Source organism: Vigna umbellata, chromosome 4, assembly GCF_029865625.1.
Source record: "Vigna umbellata cultivar VRB3 chromosome 4, Vumbellata_1.0, whole genome shotgun sequence".
Classification (NCBI taxonomy): Eukaryota; Viridiplantae; Streptophyta; class Magnoliopsida; order Fabales; family Fabaceae; genus Vigna; species Vigna umbellata.
Window position 1 is genome coordinate 59254155 of NC_142168.1, and position 17300 is coordinate 59271454.

General features: G+C 32.3%; 3 protein-coding genes across 3 annotated transcripts; 2 read left to right on the forward strand and 1 right to left on the reverse strand.

Moving 5' to 3' along the window:
* The first annotated feature begins 1281 nt into the window (after positions 1 to 1281).
* On the forward strand, positions 1282 to 6437 carry LOC124844917 (flap endonuclease GEN-like 1). Its single transcript, XM_088111771.1, has 8 exons — positions 1282 to 1588; positions 2094 to 2267; positions 2479 to 2649; positions 3685 to 3866; positions 4636 to 4876; positions 4965 to 5100; positions 5188 to 5645; positions 5896 to 6437. The coding sequence occupies exons 1-8, from the start codon at positions 1391 to 1393 to the stop codon at positions 6151 to 6153; spliced, it is 1818 nt and encodes a 605-aa protein (XP_087967897.1). The 5' UTR covers positions 1282 to 1390; the 3' UTR covers positions 6154 to 6437.
* A 1103-nt stretch (positions 6438 to 7540) lies between these two features.
* Positions 7541 to 13636, forward strand: LOC124821685 (ribosomal RNA small subunit methyltransferase, chloroplastic-like). The gene is made up of 10 exons (XM_088114700.1): positions 7541 to 7818; positions 8251 to 8400; positions 8634 to 8690; positions 9219 to 9308; positions 10047 to 10142; positions 12140 to 12224; positions 12555 to 12607; positions 12687 to 12770; positions 12955 to 13065; positions 13193 to 13636. Exons 1-10 carry the CDS (start codon positions 7582 to 7584, stop codon positions 13256 to 13258), a joined length of 1029 nt encoding a protein of 342 aa, XP_087970826.1. The 5' UTR covers positions 7541 to 7581; the 3' UTR covers positions 13259 to 13636.
* Positions 13637 to 13906: 270 nt separating this feature from the next.
* On the reverse strand, positions 13907 to 14716 carry LOC148200722 (uncharacterized). Its single transcript, XM_088114701.1, has one exon. It carries the CDS (start codon positions 14562 to 14564, stop codon positions 14082 to 14084), a length of 483 nt encoding a protein of 160 aa, XP_087970827.1. The 5' UTR covers positions 14565 to 14716; the 3' UTR covers positions 13907 to 14081.
* Between the last annotated feature and the right edge of the window lie 2584 nt (positions 14717 to 17300).

Consider the following 17300-nt stretch of genomic DNA (forward strand, 5'->3'; position numbering starts at 1 on the left):
TATAAATATATCAAGAAAAGGGTTGAAACTTAAGTTACCCAAATTGAGAGATTGATTTGTCCAAATTTTAAAACTTGTTGCAAGGATCACTCCTACGATATCATATCTTCAAATAGATTAATAGAAAGAAAGAACTCCGAGCGAGAAATTAGAAAATCCTAAAAAAATGGTTTCTAAATATATGGTTAATATATGATGTGTTTTAAAATAATGAAACTTGTTTATAACAAAAATACTTATACTAAATTTTTTTAATATTAAAATAATAAGTTTTACTATTTTTAAACCATTATCGATTTTAAAATATCATTCTCTATATCTTTACAATAATTATTTTAATATAAAATAATTTTCTACCAATAAAAAACATGTTTAATATTATAATTTAGTAAAAAAAATGTAAATCTTATATAACATAATTATTAAATCTTTGAATAATTCACCAAATACTTATAACTCAATGAAGTGTATAAACTTGAAAGAAAAAAGAGTTTACCTTTTTATAAAACCCATACAAATAAACAAAGTGATACAAAAATTAGAATATTGTTTTTTTGTTCAAATTCCTCTTATGTAAGATTTAGAGAGTTGATCTACAAATATAGAACTACAAAAAGGTATTTCTTGAAGTCTAAAAAAACCAAAAATATACTTAAAATTAAGAATAAAATAAATAATATACAGAAAATCTTAATAATTCACCAATTAATGATTTGAATATTGCATCAAATCTGGCACAATTTTGAACTCTCTCTTCAAATTTTGGATTATTATTTTAGTCAAGCCTAATCAACTCTCAATAAGTTTCACAATGAGTTTGTTTTCATGTAAAAATAATAAATATAAAATAATTTGTTTTCACTGAATTGTAAATATTTTAACAGAAAAAATAAAAATAAAAAATATTTTTTTGAAAAATATTTTAAAACACGTAAAATTAATTAAGAAAATATGAACTCCATCCAATGCATTATTTATAACTTAATCACCTTAAACTTTATATAATAAATAATTTCTTATTGCTTGATAATATAGACTTATATAGACATTAGACTGTCTTAAACAAACTAACATTTTAAATTCAAGTTAAATCATACCTTAATTAAAACATATAATATTAAATATAAATCACTTAATGTTTTTTTCCAAACACTACCAATGTACATATTTGAGCCCAATAAACCCAAATGGGCTTTTGAGCTTTCACCTTCCACCGATAACGGTAAGAAATCCAACGGCTATATTTTAATTTCCACGTTGTCTCAACCAATGACAGTCACACTGAGTTTTCATCCTCACACGATAACCTAGAAAACAATTAATTCACTGAAAATCAGAACAAAGTTAAATTTTGACAATGTTTTCGCATAGTATTTTTCTTGTCTGATAGATGGGGGTTGGTGGTAATTTCTGGGAGCTGCTAAAGCCCTATGCGCGTCGCGAGGGTTTTGATTTCTTGAGGAACAAGCGAGTTGCTGTGGACCTATCATTCTGGATTGTTCAGCATGAGAATGCTATGAAGGCCACTCATGTCAGAAAACCTCACCTCAGACTTACCTTCTTCCGCACCATCAATCTCTTTTCCAAGGTTTTCTACCCTAGAAATGTTACAGGAAGTTAGGAAATTTGTTTTTTGAAGAAGATTTTTTATTTTTAGCACATTTTAATTACATGAAATAAAAATTGGGATTAATTGACTGGTTCAACAAATGATCATGTTAAGAGGTGTTATTGTCTTTTTTTGGTTTTGTAAAAGTGGAGTGTTGAAAGTTTAGGTAGTTTGCATGAACTGTCGATATTGTATACAAAAAATAATTATCTATTAGGTTTAGTGATTTAGACTTAATATTCTTGTAGTATTGGATTGGAGTGTCATTTTGGTTGCGATGGGATTATCTAAATTGCTGTTCCTCTTTATGTTTAATGTAGACTTAAATTGATACTCTTGGATTGGAATGTCATGCAAGGTGACGGGTTTAATCTAAATGGGTCTTGTTTTTATTTTTTACCTTGTATGTTAAGTTAGTTTAGATATGGAATAGTAAAACAAAGGATGAACTTGAATATTGATGATGATATGGTGATTTTTGCAGTTTGGGGTACTTCCTGTGTTCATTGTTGATGGGACTCCGTCGCCATTGAAAGCACAGGCCAGGATTGCAAGATATTTTGGGTCTTGTGGCATTGAGCTGACTAGCTTGCCAGTCTCTGAAGGTGTTTCAGCAGAAAGGAGCAGCCTGTTTTCAAGTCGAGTTCAAGAATGTGTGGTGGGATGCTTTTACTTTTCCTATGATTACCACCAACTTGATGATCTTATTTTTGTGTCTCAGGCTACATATGCATTTCAATCAAAATTTGTTTCCCTAATGTTTACACATATACCTTATAGCAAGAACACTTATTTAATTACATATTTGTTGGATATGGATGCAGGTTTGTCAATTTGTTTTCTGATAGTTACCTGTTCTCCTGTTATAGGAACTGGTCAAACTACTTGGAATGCCTGTACTACAGGCTAAAGGAGAGGCCGAAGCACTCTGTGCTCAATTAAATAGTGAAGGTCATGTAGATGCTTGCATCACAGCAGACAGTGATGCATTCCTCTTTGGGGCAAAATGCATTATAAAATGTTTCTGTCCCAATTCCAAAGTAAGTTACTATGGTAATTGTATTTTCTTTTTTATCTCCTGGCAATTTATTATAAAAAAATATGATGTATGTTTTCTTAGCTCACATTTGTATTTCAGATGACTTTTTCTAAATGGTTTCATTAATCTGGATACTAACATTGGCTGATCACTTTAAATTTGAGTTTTTATAGACTATGTACTTGTTACAAACTTATGATTGTTTGGCCTGATATAGTTCAAAGTTATGTATGATATCTGTCAATGTACCCCTAGTTTCTTCCTCAACTGACCATATTATACAATGGATTTTTCACCTGTTCTTCTATGACAGTTTTTTGTTTTTTTGAAAAAAATAATTTTAATTTGTAGTTTTTTTCTGTCGGCATAACTTAGCAATTACAGCAAGTGATTGATTTCAAACATTTACTTAAAAGTTTTACCTGTATATCCTTTTAATTGTCCTGAAGTTGCAAACATTGCGTGCTCCTTTTATGCTTAAAAGAAATTCTTGAGAACACTTATGGAGTATTAATATTTTTTAGTGTGGTGCACTTCTATTTTGAAAATACTTGAGAACACTTATGGAGTATTTTTTTGTTTAAGTTTGAAAATATTGCTAGTAAGAAACTAATTAATCATATTAATGGTTTTTTCTTTTTATATTAACTGGGGTCAGCCATTGTATTTTATATAAACTTAAGCCAGTGATCAGGCCTGCCTTTTAGATTTAAGTCCATCTTACTGGTTTCAGTAAGGGTTCTTTTCAGTCTCCTTCTCTTCAGTCATTCGGCTATCCTATTGGGGATTATGTTGGTCTTTTTCTCACATCACCAAACCATCTTAGTGGCAACTCTATCAACTTTCCTTTCATAATACCACTCCTGCTTTCTCTTGAATGCATTTATTACTAATTTTTATCTTTTTTAGTATGATTACCCATTCAATGTGTCTTCAAAACACCAAAACACATAGCTTATGATTTGGTTGGATCCAACATTCAGTACCATTAAAATCACTGGTTAGGGACAAATTTGAATAAATTCATTGCATGCAGGAACCATTTGAATTCTACAACATGTCAGATATTGAAGCTGGACTTGGATTGAAGAGGAAACACTTGATAGCTATCTCTCTTTTGGTTGGAAATGATCATGATATGAATGGTGTTCGAGGAATTGGGCTTGATAATGCACTTCATTTTGCTAAAGCTTTTAATGAAGATGATATATTGAATAGGTATGGATCCTTCAGAGTGATAAACATTTTGTTGTATCATCTGAAGTATTTAAGTGTTATGGAATGGCCCCTTGAGACCGGACAAATTGCATGTAGCTTGATTTTTAATTTTGAGTAATGTACTTTTACTCCTTCTAGTTTGGACTTCACAACCTTTGTACCTCAAGTTTGTCTTTTGAGCTAATAATTTTTTTTTTTAGAAATAAAATTTGGTTGTTTGTTGATTTTCTTTTACTTCAACGCTCAAATTATTTTTCTATCCTAATATTTGGGGGTTGGGTTCACGATTAAATTGGGACATGAAATCATTTAAAAGTTTATAGATAAGAAATTTAGTGGAAACTCGACAAAATTTGAAGAATGTTTTAAGGTGTGAGGTTAGGGTCTGAAGTGGAAGAAAAAATATTTTGTGTGATTTGATTGGTTAGTTTTGAACAGAAAGCAATTCCGTTGATACAATTTGTAAAGACTTTTTTAGTAGAAGGACATAATTGTCTGGAAGAAGACTTGGAAGACCAAAATAGCGCACAGTCCAACCTAAAGGGATCCAAAAATGCCTTTAAACACTAATAAATTCCCCGCTGATTTAAGTATTTTAATGTGACAAGACAAAGTCTCTGGTATTTCCTTATCTATTTTTATTGTAATAGTTAACAAACTCAAGGGATGTCTATCCATTTCATCAAACCTTTAATTATAGTCAAAGTGAGACTTCGATAACCTGAATAAATATGTTGGTCTTGGCATTCTGATGATGATTTTGAAGCAGATTACAGGAGATAGGCAAAGGGGATACTTCACAAATTCCCAGCTGCACTAAATTTGAGGACAACATAGATGTTGATGGAAACTGCCCGAATACAAAACAACCTCATTGCTCATTATGTGGGCATCCTGGCAGCAAGAAAGATCATATGAAATTTTCTTGTGAATCCTGTGTCACAAAGGATGATGAAGGCTGCCAGAGAAAACCAGAGGGTTTTAAATGTGATTGCTGCTCATGTGTTTTGGTATGTATCTTAGAAGGCTTTGCACTTGTCTGGTTTTACTTGAATTAAATGTAACAGGTTATAATTTTCAATGATATTTGATTTGCAGAATAGGAGACATAAGGAGCAGAAACGAGAGGAAAATCGGTACTCAAAAATTTGTCACAAAATTGCGGAGGAGCCAAACTTTCCCAAAGATGAAATCATTGACATGTACCTATGCAATGACAATGGTTACTTTTCAGGTCATTTGAACTGTGATATGAATTTTATAGTCTAGAGTTGCTGGTGTGTATTGTATTGACATTCATTCTATCATCTTCTGTTTGCAGCAAGTGATGGTCCTCGGATCATATGGGGAAAACCCAATATTGAGATGCTGATTGATTTTTTAAACTTTCATCAGCATTGGGAACCATCCTACATTCGACGGACTATGTTTCCTATGATGTCCACTATCTTTCTGAGAGATATGTCTACTCCTACGGGAGAAACTTTGTTATTTGGGCAATATGAGTTTGATTCGGTTGAACGTGTAAAAATGAGATATGGATATCAGTTTTATGTGGTCAAGTGGAAACGTGCAGGTGTAAACATTAACACCAGCAAAGTTCCATCAAATGAATCCAGTGTGCAACAAGATGTAGTAGAGCTTGATGAAATGGTGGATCTACTGGACGATGCTCCTGAGATTCATGTAGATGGATGTAATTTTCTGTTTACAGATGAAAACATGGACCTAGTAGGGACTGCTTTTCCTGCAGAAGTCAAAAGTTTTTTGCAGGAGCAGGTGTTTATTATTCTCCATCATTCTACCTATAACCTGTGTTTATTTTTGCTTTGTCATTTTAATATCCTATGCTTCCATTTTTTGGGATCCCTCTTGATATTCATAAACTGAGTCCAAGAAGTATGCAAGGATTTTACTATAACAACTGTAGCAGTTGGTACAAGATAAACATGATGTTGATCCTAAAAACACCTTGGATCAACTAAGCTGGTTAGCAGTGCTAAAATAGTGACTGGTGCTTCAATTGCAGGAAAGGAAAAGGAGAAAGAACTCAAAATCAAGGTGCCAAGAAAATGAAAAACCAGCTTCTCCAAACTCAAGAAGTACTCAGCTAAGCATCACAGAGTTCTTTCCATCAACCAAAATTAAACATCGTCAATCAAAACAAAGAGAAGAATCATCCAATGATGCTGATAGTGAGGGCAGCAAGAGTTCAAAAATGAAAAGAAACATGTCTAATTCTGACAATCTTCCAAAATCTGTGAGGCGTCGCCTTTTGTTTGACTAGTGAGTATATACATATCTTGGAGTTTTGAAATTATTGACATTAACAGTATCGAAGCAGTGAAAATAGAGTTGAGTACACAGATCAGTGAGCTTATATGTAATTAACTATTTGCTTTTGTTTGTCTGCTTCTTTATTTTTGTGAATAAGTTTTAGTTAGTTTATAGTTCTTTTTTCTCCATTGTAATGTTTAGATTTTTGCGTATGTGCAAAACTTAACACTAAGAAAACCCAACAGTGTTAAATAAATGAGAGCTTGATATAATGTATGTATTAGTTTGCAGTTGTCTTGCCTGTCTGAATCATTTTTAGTATAGTTTTTTCCTTCTCTTTTTGAATCTCTAAAAAAAAATTTCTTGTTCAAGTGTGACGAGTGTGTACAAAAACATTGAAAGGATGTAATTAAACATACATTTTATTCTCTATATATGATGCGGATTCTCAATACGAGTTATTCTCAATTTATTTTCTATATATGTATGTGAATTAAAAATAAGAATCGAAAATTATATTTCTAACTAAAAAAATATTAAAAAAGTAACAATGAGTAAATATTCAACCAAATGCTGCAATATTGTTCTATATTCAAATTTGTCTATTTTTTTTATGGTAATACTATTAAATAAAATTTTAATATAGTTCCAAGAAGTTTGTAAGAAATAGTGCCTTATAAACGACTAATTTTACGCTATTGAATAATATCGATAGGACGAGAAATAGTTTCAAATAAACATAATTTATAAACCTTACAATACAAATTTGCTATCATGTTTGGATGAATATAAATATATTGTAATTATAATTTAATCAAATTGCAAAATAGTCTTTCAAAAATATTGTCATATATATTTATTAGTTGTTAATTAACTCACAATAAGCAATTTAATTTGACACTTGATTTTAAATTTGAAATTCAACTAAATCATCCATAAAAAATATAATTATAAAAGTTTTTAATTTATTGCGACTGATAATGTACCAAAGTTAAAGTTATTAATATATCACATGAAAAAGAATATATTTGAATCAAAGTTCAATGTAAATAAATTGAAGTTTACTTCAAAGAAGAAAAAAAACTTTATATTCATCTTTTCTGGAAAATGAAAAAAGCATTGTTTTTTCACACAATAAATGCTGTAAATTAATTTTAAAATGAGATAACATATGTAGCAAATAACACTCCTTGTTCGTGTTCCTTTTATTGAAATACATAATAATAATAATAAAAAAATCGAATGTTTGCTCAAAATTTGCATTTACCTAGGCCCTCTTTGACAATAAAATCAAGAATGTTTAAGAAATTCAGAAATATTTTTTTATTATGAAAATTGTTGTTCTTAAGGTTAAAGATCACTATTTTTTATGAACTGTGTATTTATAAAAGTGGGAAGTATCAGAACAGATAACTACGGAAGTAACGAACAACCAAACATGAATCCTTCCTCGCTATGTTCTGTTCAAACGTTCCCGCCAATATCTCACTCCGCATTGCTTTACCGCCACCGCAAACCGGCGCATGATAGCACCGCCGGCGTAAGGCGGAGAGCTTCATACGTAGTTTGTGCTGAAAGAAGTAGCCGAGCTTCCACGCGAAGCGCTGATGATTACCATGCCACTCTCAAAGCTCTCAAATCCAAAGGCAGATTCCCCAGAAAATCTCTTGGCCAGGTTTGTATCTTTTTTTCTGTTTTGTTTGTTTTCTAAGAAAATTTGGCATGACCCATTATGTTGTGGTGCTCCAATTTTTTATTTCCTTTTTTGAGGTATTATTATGAAAATTGTATGCGGGTGCTTCTTTGAGGTATTTCATCGAACAGAAAGGTGGGTATGGACAAGGGATAGTTGGTTTGACTTGAATTTTGCGTTGTAGCACTGCAACATCTAGTTTTGTGAGTTTAGTCCTTTTTTTTTTGTTTGGAACGATTTATTTGAGTGCTTCACTGAGGTCTGTTATCAAACAGTTGATGGGTGTCTAACTGGGTGCTTTGGTATGAATTGTTGTTTGTTTTCTTGTTTGGATGTAAAAGTTGTTTGGGGCTTGGTTTGGAATGAATCTTCCTGTGAAATTTTTTTCTCATTTGGGTGTTGATGTGATTGTAGCATTATATGTTGAATTCTGAAATAAATGACCAACTTGCTGGTGCGGCCGGTATTGAACAAGGCGATGTCGTGTTGGAAATTGGACCTGGAACTGGCTCCCTGACTAATGTTCTTTTGAATTCGGGCGCATTCGTACTTGCAGTTGAAAAGGTCTGGTCATTTTTTACAAAGATCCCATTGTCTAAGCACGAGTTTGTTTGTGTCCCTTTTTATCTGTGCTGTTGTTAATTTGTATATCTCTACAATGTAAATAATTTTTTCTCACAATGTAGGCTGTGTAAAATTTCCAACTTTGCTGTAGGTTGGAGTGGTGAATAATTTTTCATTGCTGTCTTCTACTTCAAGTCAAGTTTTATTTTTCTTGTATCTTTCATTTGATTCAGGATAAACACATGGCTGCCCTCGTGAGTGAAAGATTTTCAAGTTCAGGAAAGTTGAAGGTACAACTCATGGTGAACTTTATCTTTATCTTTATATTACATGCCTGTTATCCCTGTGCTATTGAGGTGCAAATTAGGCTTATAAGTTATAATTCAGTTTCATATTGTTTATAGAAGCTCAATATGTACTGTAGTTATAACAATTGATGTTGTTTAAAACTGAAATCTAGTTACTTGTAGTGTTCATATAGATTATATCTTTCATGACATGATTGGGGATTCCTACACACTACTCCTTGTCTGGCCTTGATTGCTGAAATCAGAGTCTGGAACCACATTTGCGTTGGTTGTTTTCCCCCAGTTTCTTCTTATTGCATTTTAAAGTAATGTCAGTCTGTAACTTCCTCATAATTCTTGATATGTCTATTCATTTGTTACTTTAGTTTGTTCATTATGTTGGAAGTCTGTATTTCTTCTTCCAATCTCTCTGTCATAAGTATGATTCTTTGCTGAAATTATGATAAATCAGGACCAATTTTTATGTATAAATTATAATTTAGGTTGACGCTTTGATTAAAACAACTACAGGTTTTGACCGAGGATATTGTCAAGTGTCATGTGCGCTCTCATATGTCATCGTTGGTTGGAAGCACATATTCAAAATCCAGAAGTGCCAAAGTGAGGCTCTACGTCCTAAACTAGCAAACTACGTTATTTAATTATTTGTCAGCTTTTAGAAATCATGTTTTATCTTAACCATTTTGTTTTTGGAATAAAACAGAATTGTTGATTTTATAATATCCACAATTAAAGTTACGTTTGAAATCTAAGCCTTTCAAGTTACAACTGAATAGATATGATAATTGTTAAAAATATAAGATATATTTCTTACATCTCTAACAACAATATTTAAAAAAGACAACAATATTTAAAAAAGAAATCCACGACTCCATTGAGTTGCTTGTGGTGGGGTATCAATTTGGGAGCTTCCGGTGGCTCACTACGAGCTATGCAAGATTTGGCCTGTCCAGGTTTGATGTGGGCTAACAATCATTTGAAGATAAATATTGCTGTTAACAAAGGAATTGAACTTACCATTCTGCTCCACTCATCACTGTAAGAATTAGAAATCATAGTTTTCACTTTGTATGGGTAGAAAGGGTAATTCGTGGGTGTAATGGGTCAAATAACTTTTTTTAGCGCTTTATATATATGTGTGATTGTTGTGAATCTTCCACTACTAATATTATAAGCCTATATGAATTCATTTGGAAGCTTAACTTCAGGGTCCTAAATTAGGCAGCTATATAATAACCATGAAGTTATGGTGTTCCGTTCTGCTGCTAAAGTTTCCAAGAATATGCAAGAAAAATAATGCAAGTCCTGAATTGGCCTGTTATGATATATTGTTTGCAGGTGGTTGCTAACATTCCCTTTAATATCAGTACAGATGTGATCAAATTATTTCTTCCGATGGGTGACATTTTCTCAGAAGTGGTTCTATTGCTCCAGGTTCGAATTGATAGCTCTCTAGTGTCTATAATTTATTGTCTGGATTTTAGTTTTTCTCATTAACTACTAACCTCTAATGTTTTAGTTCCTATCACTCAACTCCTACTCACCAATCACTTGATCTGAAGTTCAAGTGCTTCCAATGTTCATTGTTTTTGCATCTTGATCAGTATTATCAGCTTGAGGCATAACTACGTAGAATAGGGGAAAGAAATTATAGAAATTTGATGGTAAGGCCAAATTGTTTATGAAATGACCAAATCTGTGTTGGCAAGAACTGGCTGAGATTGCAAAAGAGCTGACCTTTAGTGACACTTATTTTGGATACTAAAGAACCCAAGTTATATAGATATCCAAAGGCCACGTTATATTTTCCCTACATTTCCTTCTTTTTTTTGAAGTAATATTTCTTGTGTTCAAAGTGTAGACCTTGGCATAAAATAAGATTGTAGCCTTGTGATCTATTGTTTGAGTGTCTAGTCACAGAAATAGCCTCTCTTTTTTTATTACAAACGGGGACTATAGTTAAATATATGTTACGTATCCGAGTATGGAACGTAACTAGAATGCCTTCCCACATACTCTCACAGACAAAGAACAATGAAAAATAATTGAATAAACCTCTTTTATTGAATAAGAATACTGAATCAAGAAAATAAACAATAACTGGGAGCAGGATCTCCGTCAGTTACCTCTGAGAGCATAACCTCTCTTACAAAAACTCACAAATCAAAAGCATACCCTTAACCCTAGACTCTAGCTTTATTTATACTAATTATTTCCCGCCCCATCTCTTACTAAATATTTCCCTAGAATATATCTCCATTTAATATAAATATCTCTATATTTAATATGAATATCCCCTCGTATATTATCCTAGCATATATCCTTAATTATAAATATCTTATATTGAATATTTCCTAGGATATATATATTTATTTATTCTAATTAACTTATACTGAATATTCTCTCCTATTGTGGCTCCTTTTACTGTAATTAGCTCTCGCCCCCCCTAACCGCTGCGCAGTTAAGATGGTGATTCTTCAACCGTTCAGCTCAGGTCCTTCCCTGCTTCCCACCATTCGGCTTGGTCGCTCCCTGCCTCCCACTATTCGGCCTAGTCGCTCCCTGCCTCCCACCATTCGGCCTGGTCGCTCCCTGCCTCCCACCGTTCGGCCTGGTTGCTCCTTGCCTCCCACCGTTCGGCCTGTTCGCTTCCTGCCTCCCACCGTTCGGCCTGGTCGCCCCTATTGTCACCGTTCAGCCTGGTCGCTCGCCTTTTGTCCATCGTTCGGTTTGACCATTCCCCCTTGTCCACCGTTCGGCCTTACCTCTCAATGCCTTCCACCGTTCGGCCTTTACGGTCAATACCGTTCGGCCTCACTTCCCTCCTACCTTTCTTCTCCTTCTCATTACCTCCCAACCTTTATCATTACCTCCCACCTTATACCCTAACAATATATCTCACCTTCCCCATACCTCATGCGGATGGGAGCCAAGTGTAATGAACCTCTGTGACGAAACCACCAATCGCTAAGGGTATATTAGGAGAAAGTGCAAAGGATCTAGGTCTCTGAGGGAAGGAATAGTCGATACAGATAATGAAGCAATCAAGGGTAATTGAGAGGGAAAGTTTGACCTTTATGGATATAAATGAGAGGGAGGAAGATAGAGGGGTGAGCAGAAATGCGGAGAAGGTTGGGGGAGAGAGCAGTCTCTTGAATACCCTCTGTTTTAGTTTTTTTTCTTCTGTAGTAAATCCTCTCCACATATATTGAAATATCTTATATCAGTATCTGCATAAGATAGTACATTACATTCATATCAAGTGGGAGTGTTTTGAGCTAGTTTCTACCAACCTCCCCTTTAAGGTTTAAAAATCCTTTATATTTAAAACTAACACCCGTTCGAAAAATGACAAGGGTTCAATTTACTTCCAATATTAAAGGAAACTTCATTCAATAACAGCTCTTACTAACCAGATCAAATCATTACAGGAGGAGACTGCTGTCCGCTTGGTAGTGTCATCACTCCGCACCCCTGAGTACCGTCCTATCAATGTATTTGTCAATTTCTATTCAGGTATATATTCAACAAATAGTGTAAATCTTTATTAAGCCATTCTTTTACATTCAAGGATCATAAATTTTCACACACTATATCAAACAAAACCTGTAAAACTGATCCATTAATAGAAAATATTTAACTCTCAGACTTGTCCTTAACCTGTGTTGGCATTTATAACACAAGGAGCTGTAAATCAAGAAAGTGCTTGTAAAAATATTGGTATTACTTTTTTGGATGTGGTTTCTTAAGGAATAGCTTGTACATCAAGATGCAACTAGAGACTTTGTTATCCATTGCCCACAATTTTGGTTAATTTTATGCGTAAGATCGGACTTTCCTTTTCAGAGCCGGAGTACAAATTTAAAGTCCCAAGAACCAATTTTTTCCCTCAGCCTAACGTAAGTGATATGATATTTAAATATGCCTGCGAGATCTTAATTTATAAATCATCAATGACTCATTTTCATAAATGTGTAGGTTGACGCAGCTGTTGTCTCATTCAAGCTGAAGCTACCGTCAGAATATCCCCATGTTTCTTCCACTAAAAGCTTCTTTTCAATGGTATTCCATTCCCCAGCATATGCTGTCATGCATTGAGTTTGCAAGGATCTTCAACTTTAATTTCAGTTAAAGTCTCGTCACACTGTAATATGAGCAACTGATGATACCAATTTGCTAATGTTTCGTCCTAACGTACAGACCTCTTGCACCATTTCAATGAAACTTCAGTGCTATATATTTGTAGGTTAATTCAGCATTCAATGAGAAGCGTAAGATGCTGCGCAAGTCACTTCAGCACATATGCACATCCCTTGAGATCGAAGAAGCTTTAACAAGCATAGGTCTTCTAGCTACTGTAAGTGATCAGTGTGTGCAACTACTCTTTTTTGTTTTTGTTTCTTTGCTCTTGGTAAACTTCATCATTTCTGGTATTTTGTTTTCTAAGGATTGTGCTAACCCATCTGAACTTCTGATGTTTACAGTCAAGACCTGAGGAACTAGCATTGGATGATTTTGTTAAGTTGCATAACTTGATTGCCAAGGAGTAGCAATCTGGGTTACTATGGATTTGAAGAGCAACCTCAAGCAGAAGCCCCTAGAGATTCACGTATTCATAAAGCTCTTTGTTGCAGGTATACATTCGATTCAAATAGAGAACCAACTTTTCAAGGAGAAACTATGAAGTGGCATCTCAAATTGGCGATATATTTAATTCCCAACAGTTTTCTCCTTCCAACTACCAAGGTTTCAAGCAGGGGCATGTGTTCATCTCTGAAAAATATTTGCGCTGAACTTGTTCTATGAATACAAATAGAGTAAACTCCCTTGTGCAATACACAGTTTGTAAGTTTAACTGCCAGAGAGGTTATGTAACTGGATTGAATCAATCAGCCTACATTGTAAATGAAGAGCAGTCTATTCTTGAAGCTGAAACAAATGTTTGTCACGTCTTGAACGGACAATGAGCACACGTTTTATGATTTGAATATTATGAATATGGCTAGACTAACCACAATGTCAAGGCTTTTGAAGTGTCCAAACCTCAACACAATTGCAATTGTGTAATTTTCCCATAATGTTAACTACTAATAGTGACAAATCCATATGGCAATTGTTGGGTTACTCAATTCTATTTTCTTTATAAGCAAACAGAGAAAGACAGTATAGTATGAAATCAGAGAAAATCTGCAAAGAACTAACACTAACATTAAATAGATTAATTACTGGACTGAACTAACTATACAACCCAAATCATCCATTCCTTGTTCATCAGCAAAACCAATCATCCCAAAAGAAAACTAAATTTCTATAAGCGTAACAAAATCAACTAAGAAAATTTAGCAACATCATTATCACATTTGACACACCACATCACGCATGAAACTGATACAAAAGGTCCAACGACCTCAACTTCATATCATTAGGATCATAGTCCCTGATCCGCCCCACATATGCATAACCTGGAACCCCCTTCTCCTCCAAGGCTGCCGCTGCAGACGGTGACAGAGGCCGTTTGGGGCGTTTGTTCTTGATGAAACACTGCCTCATTTTCTCTTCAACCAAGTCAATGGTGGTGCACTTTGAAGTGGTCTCTTCATCATCACCTTCACCATCGCCACCGTCCTCCACCTGCATCGGGTCTACGGTGGCGGAGGACTCGGCGGCATACGTTGGCGGCAGCTGGAGGGTGGAGAGGAAGGAGGAGAGGTGGCGGTGAGCTTGGTGGAGGGAAGAGTGGATTTGGTGGAGATGGGTTGGGTTGGCGGCGGATGATGATGGTAACTGCTTGGCCATTAAAGTGGCTTGTTGAAGCGACAAAACGAGGTCTTGGATTGATGGAGGTGCCTCTTCCATTGAAAGATTGAAATTTTGCTTCTGGGTGTTAGATGGAACACAAGTACAAAAATTGAGTGTGTGTTTGAAAGTGAATGAGAAAGTGCTAGTCGTGATTTATGATTTATGCGTAGAGAGTGTAAATAACAGAAGTTGAGGATGTTTTTGTATTGTTTATTGGGGGCGTTACTGACATTATTGGTTGTTGGTTGTTGCAGTCAGGTGTACAATTACTTTATTTTTTTTACCTAATTCAAACTCTTCTTGTAACATCTTAGTTTATACTATTCTCACCAACTATTTTACTCTTTTCACCTCATAAAAAGTGGGAAAAATGTTTTTTTACTCTTATTTGAGTCCATAACAAAAAACAATTACAGAAAAAAGTCACTGTATTCTTTTAACATGTTTGATTAATTTTTTTGAAAAAGTAGAAACAAAAATTCATTAGAAAATATTATTTATAAATTATTTAAAGTAATTTATAAAATAAATTGCTGCAGAAACTATTTTTAAAAAATGCAGGAAGACATTGTTTTTTAAAGTATGTTGCAGAGAATAAAAAATAAGCTGTTTTTATAAAAACAATTTGTTAATAATCATTTTTAGCTATAGATTTAGTGGAATCTATCTAAATATATTTAGGTCCGTAAATATTTAACGTTTACGTCAAATAGAAACTTTTTTTGTTCAGTTTCGTCATTTTAACCTACATTCCTATAAAATTATGTATTTAGAAATATATATTTTTATATGTAAAATAAAAAATAAAAAATAAAATTTAGATTATATATTTTAAAATTATACATTTTAAAATATAAAATAAAAAATATGTTTCAAATTATATAGTTTAGATGTAAAATTTATATTTTAAATTATAAAATATAAAATATAAAAATTTATAGAGAAACAAACTGAAATTATATACTTATAGGAAAAAGAAGAAATAAAATAATAATATATTGATTATAACAGTTCAACTAACTTCTCGAAAGACTAATTTGTTTCAACAGAAGGTTAATTATGTGTCAGTGTTTTTTTATAAATATTATATATATATATATATATATATATATATATTAAATAATATAATAAAATAAAAGCTTTTAGTTTGGTTTTTCATTTTAGTTCACCATGTCTCTTCTATGGCCCATTGGGTTGCACCCATAAATTCATACAATGAAATCATGTTTCTGTCTTATCTTTTTAATTATTTTGTCCATTGAATTATTTATTTAAAATGCGTTTTATTTAATATATAAATTAGTTCAACATGTCTCCTGTGGCCCATTGGATTGCTTTAGTGAGCTTTTATTTAAATATTTAAATTATGGTTTAATTTATGTTTTAGTTATATATTTTATTTAATTTGACCTTTGAATTGTTAAATGTGCAACTAAATATTTTAATTTTTAAATTGATCTGTTATCTCTAGTCCGTATTAAATAATTTGATAGTAAAATTAAATTGATATTATTTTAAATTTTGGAAAATTTAAAAAATATAGATTGAATAAGTTATATATATATATATATATATATATATATATATATATTAGCAAAAACATACACATGTATTTGTATTTTTTAAAAATTTAAAATATTATAATATATTCTAGACTGAGATATGAGATTAATATAATATATGTGACAGAGACAATGGTATCTGAAAAATCAAATAAAAATATATACAAATTTGAGTACCTGTATAGAATTTTAAGTGCATCTATTTTCATTAAATTTATTTTAGTTAACAAAATAAAATATATCTTTACTATATATATATATATATATATATATATATATATATATATATATATATATATATATTTGTATTGAATATGAGAACATAATGAGTTAAAGTTGTGTTTTCCTCTTATAAGTCAAATTAAAGAAAAGTGTAAGGATGTAAATTTATTATATTTTAAGTTAGTATTTTCATTCATATATATATATATATATATATTATTTTTTATAAAGATTTTTTATGTTATTCAATTTTATTTTTTTATCTTTTAGTTTAACAATACTTTTATACACATATGTGAATTATTAACCACAGCCATAAACTAATATGGTGGGAGTTTTGAAACATTATTATACATTGATTGCTTTGCCAGGTTTAAGAGTAGGTTGGTTTACTGATAGAGAAGAGGAACCAATAGTTACTAAAAACCAATCAAAATGATGGAGATTTTCAATTTACATAAAAAATTATTATTACTTAATTATGGGTTAAGAAATAGAATTAGGTGAAGATTTTATCCATCATGAACAAAAAAGAGTTGATGGATTCAAAGGAATTCATATGTTGCAAGATAAAGATAACTATGATGTTTAATTACTGTAATTCATTTTGGTTTTATTTCAAAGTAATGTCCCTCAAAGCAGTTTCCAGTCTGACTAAGTTATGAAATATGAATGTTGCAGAAAATCCAGAAATTGAAAATAAGGCCCAAGAAATCATTCAATTTTTATTTGCTGCATATTTTCTTTAAAACTTGAACAAGATTCTTACCATTTATCAAAAACTGTATTTATGTCGAAGATGAAGCCACCAGCTTTTCTTACTAAAAATAATGCATTGGATCCTATTACAATTCAACATCAAAGGATGCTTCAATAAAAATAATATCGGAATTAGTCACTTTCTGGGATTCCCTTATTTTTCTATTATTAGTTAAAGTACTACAAATATAATTTCTTCTAAACAAGAAGGTTTCTATGTTTGAATCTATATATGGTCCTTTAGTACTTC

Bases quoted from the DNA above. Each gene is read 5' to 3' on its own strand.
- LOC148200722 (XM_088114701.1), bottom strand. From the start codon at position 14,564: ATGGAAGAGGCACCTCCATCAATCCAAGACCTCGTTTTGTCGCTTCAA.
- LOC124821685 (XM_088114700.1), top strand. From the start codon at position 7,582: ATGAATCCTTCCTCGCTATGTTCTGTTCAAACGTTCCCGCCAATATCT. The intron at 8,401-8,633 runs GTCTGGTCATTT...CATTTGATTCAG, and splicing joins TCGTACTTGCAGTTGAAAAG to GATAAACACATGGCTGCCCT. The intron at 10,143-12,139 runs GTTCGAATTGAT...AAATCATTACAG, and splicing joins AAGTGGTTCTATTGCTCCAG to GAGGAGACTGCTGTCCGCTT.
- LOC124844917 (XM_088111771.1), top strand. From the start codon at position 1,391: ATGGGGGTTGGTGGTAATTTCTGGGAGCTGCTAAAGCCCTATGCGCGT. The intron at 1,589-2,093 runs GTTTTCTACCCT...TGATTTTTGCAG, and splicing joins CCATCAATCTCTTTTCCAAG to TTTGGGGTACTTCCTGTGTT. The intron at 2,650-3,684 runs GTAAGTTACTAT...CATTGCATGCAG, and splicing joins GTTTCTGTCCCAATTCCAAA to GAACCATTTGAATTCTACAA.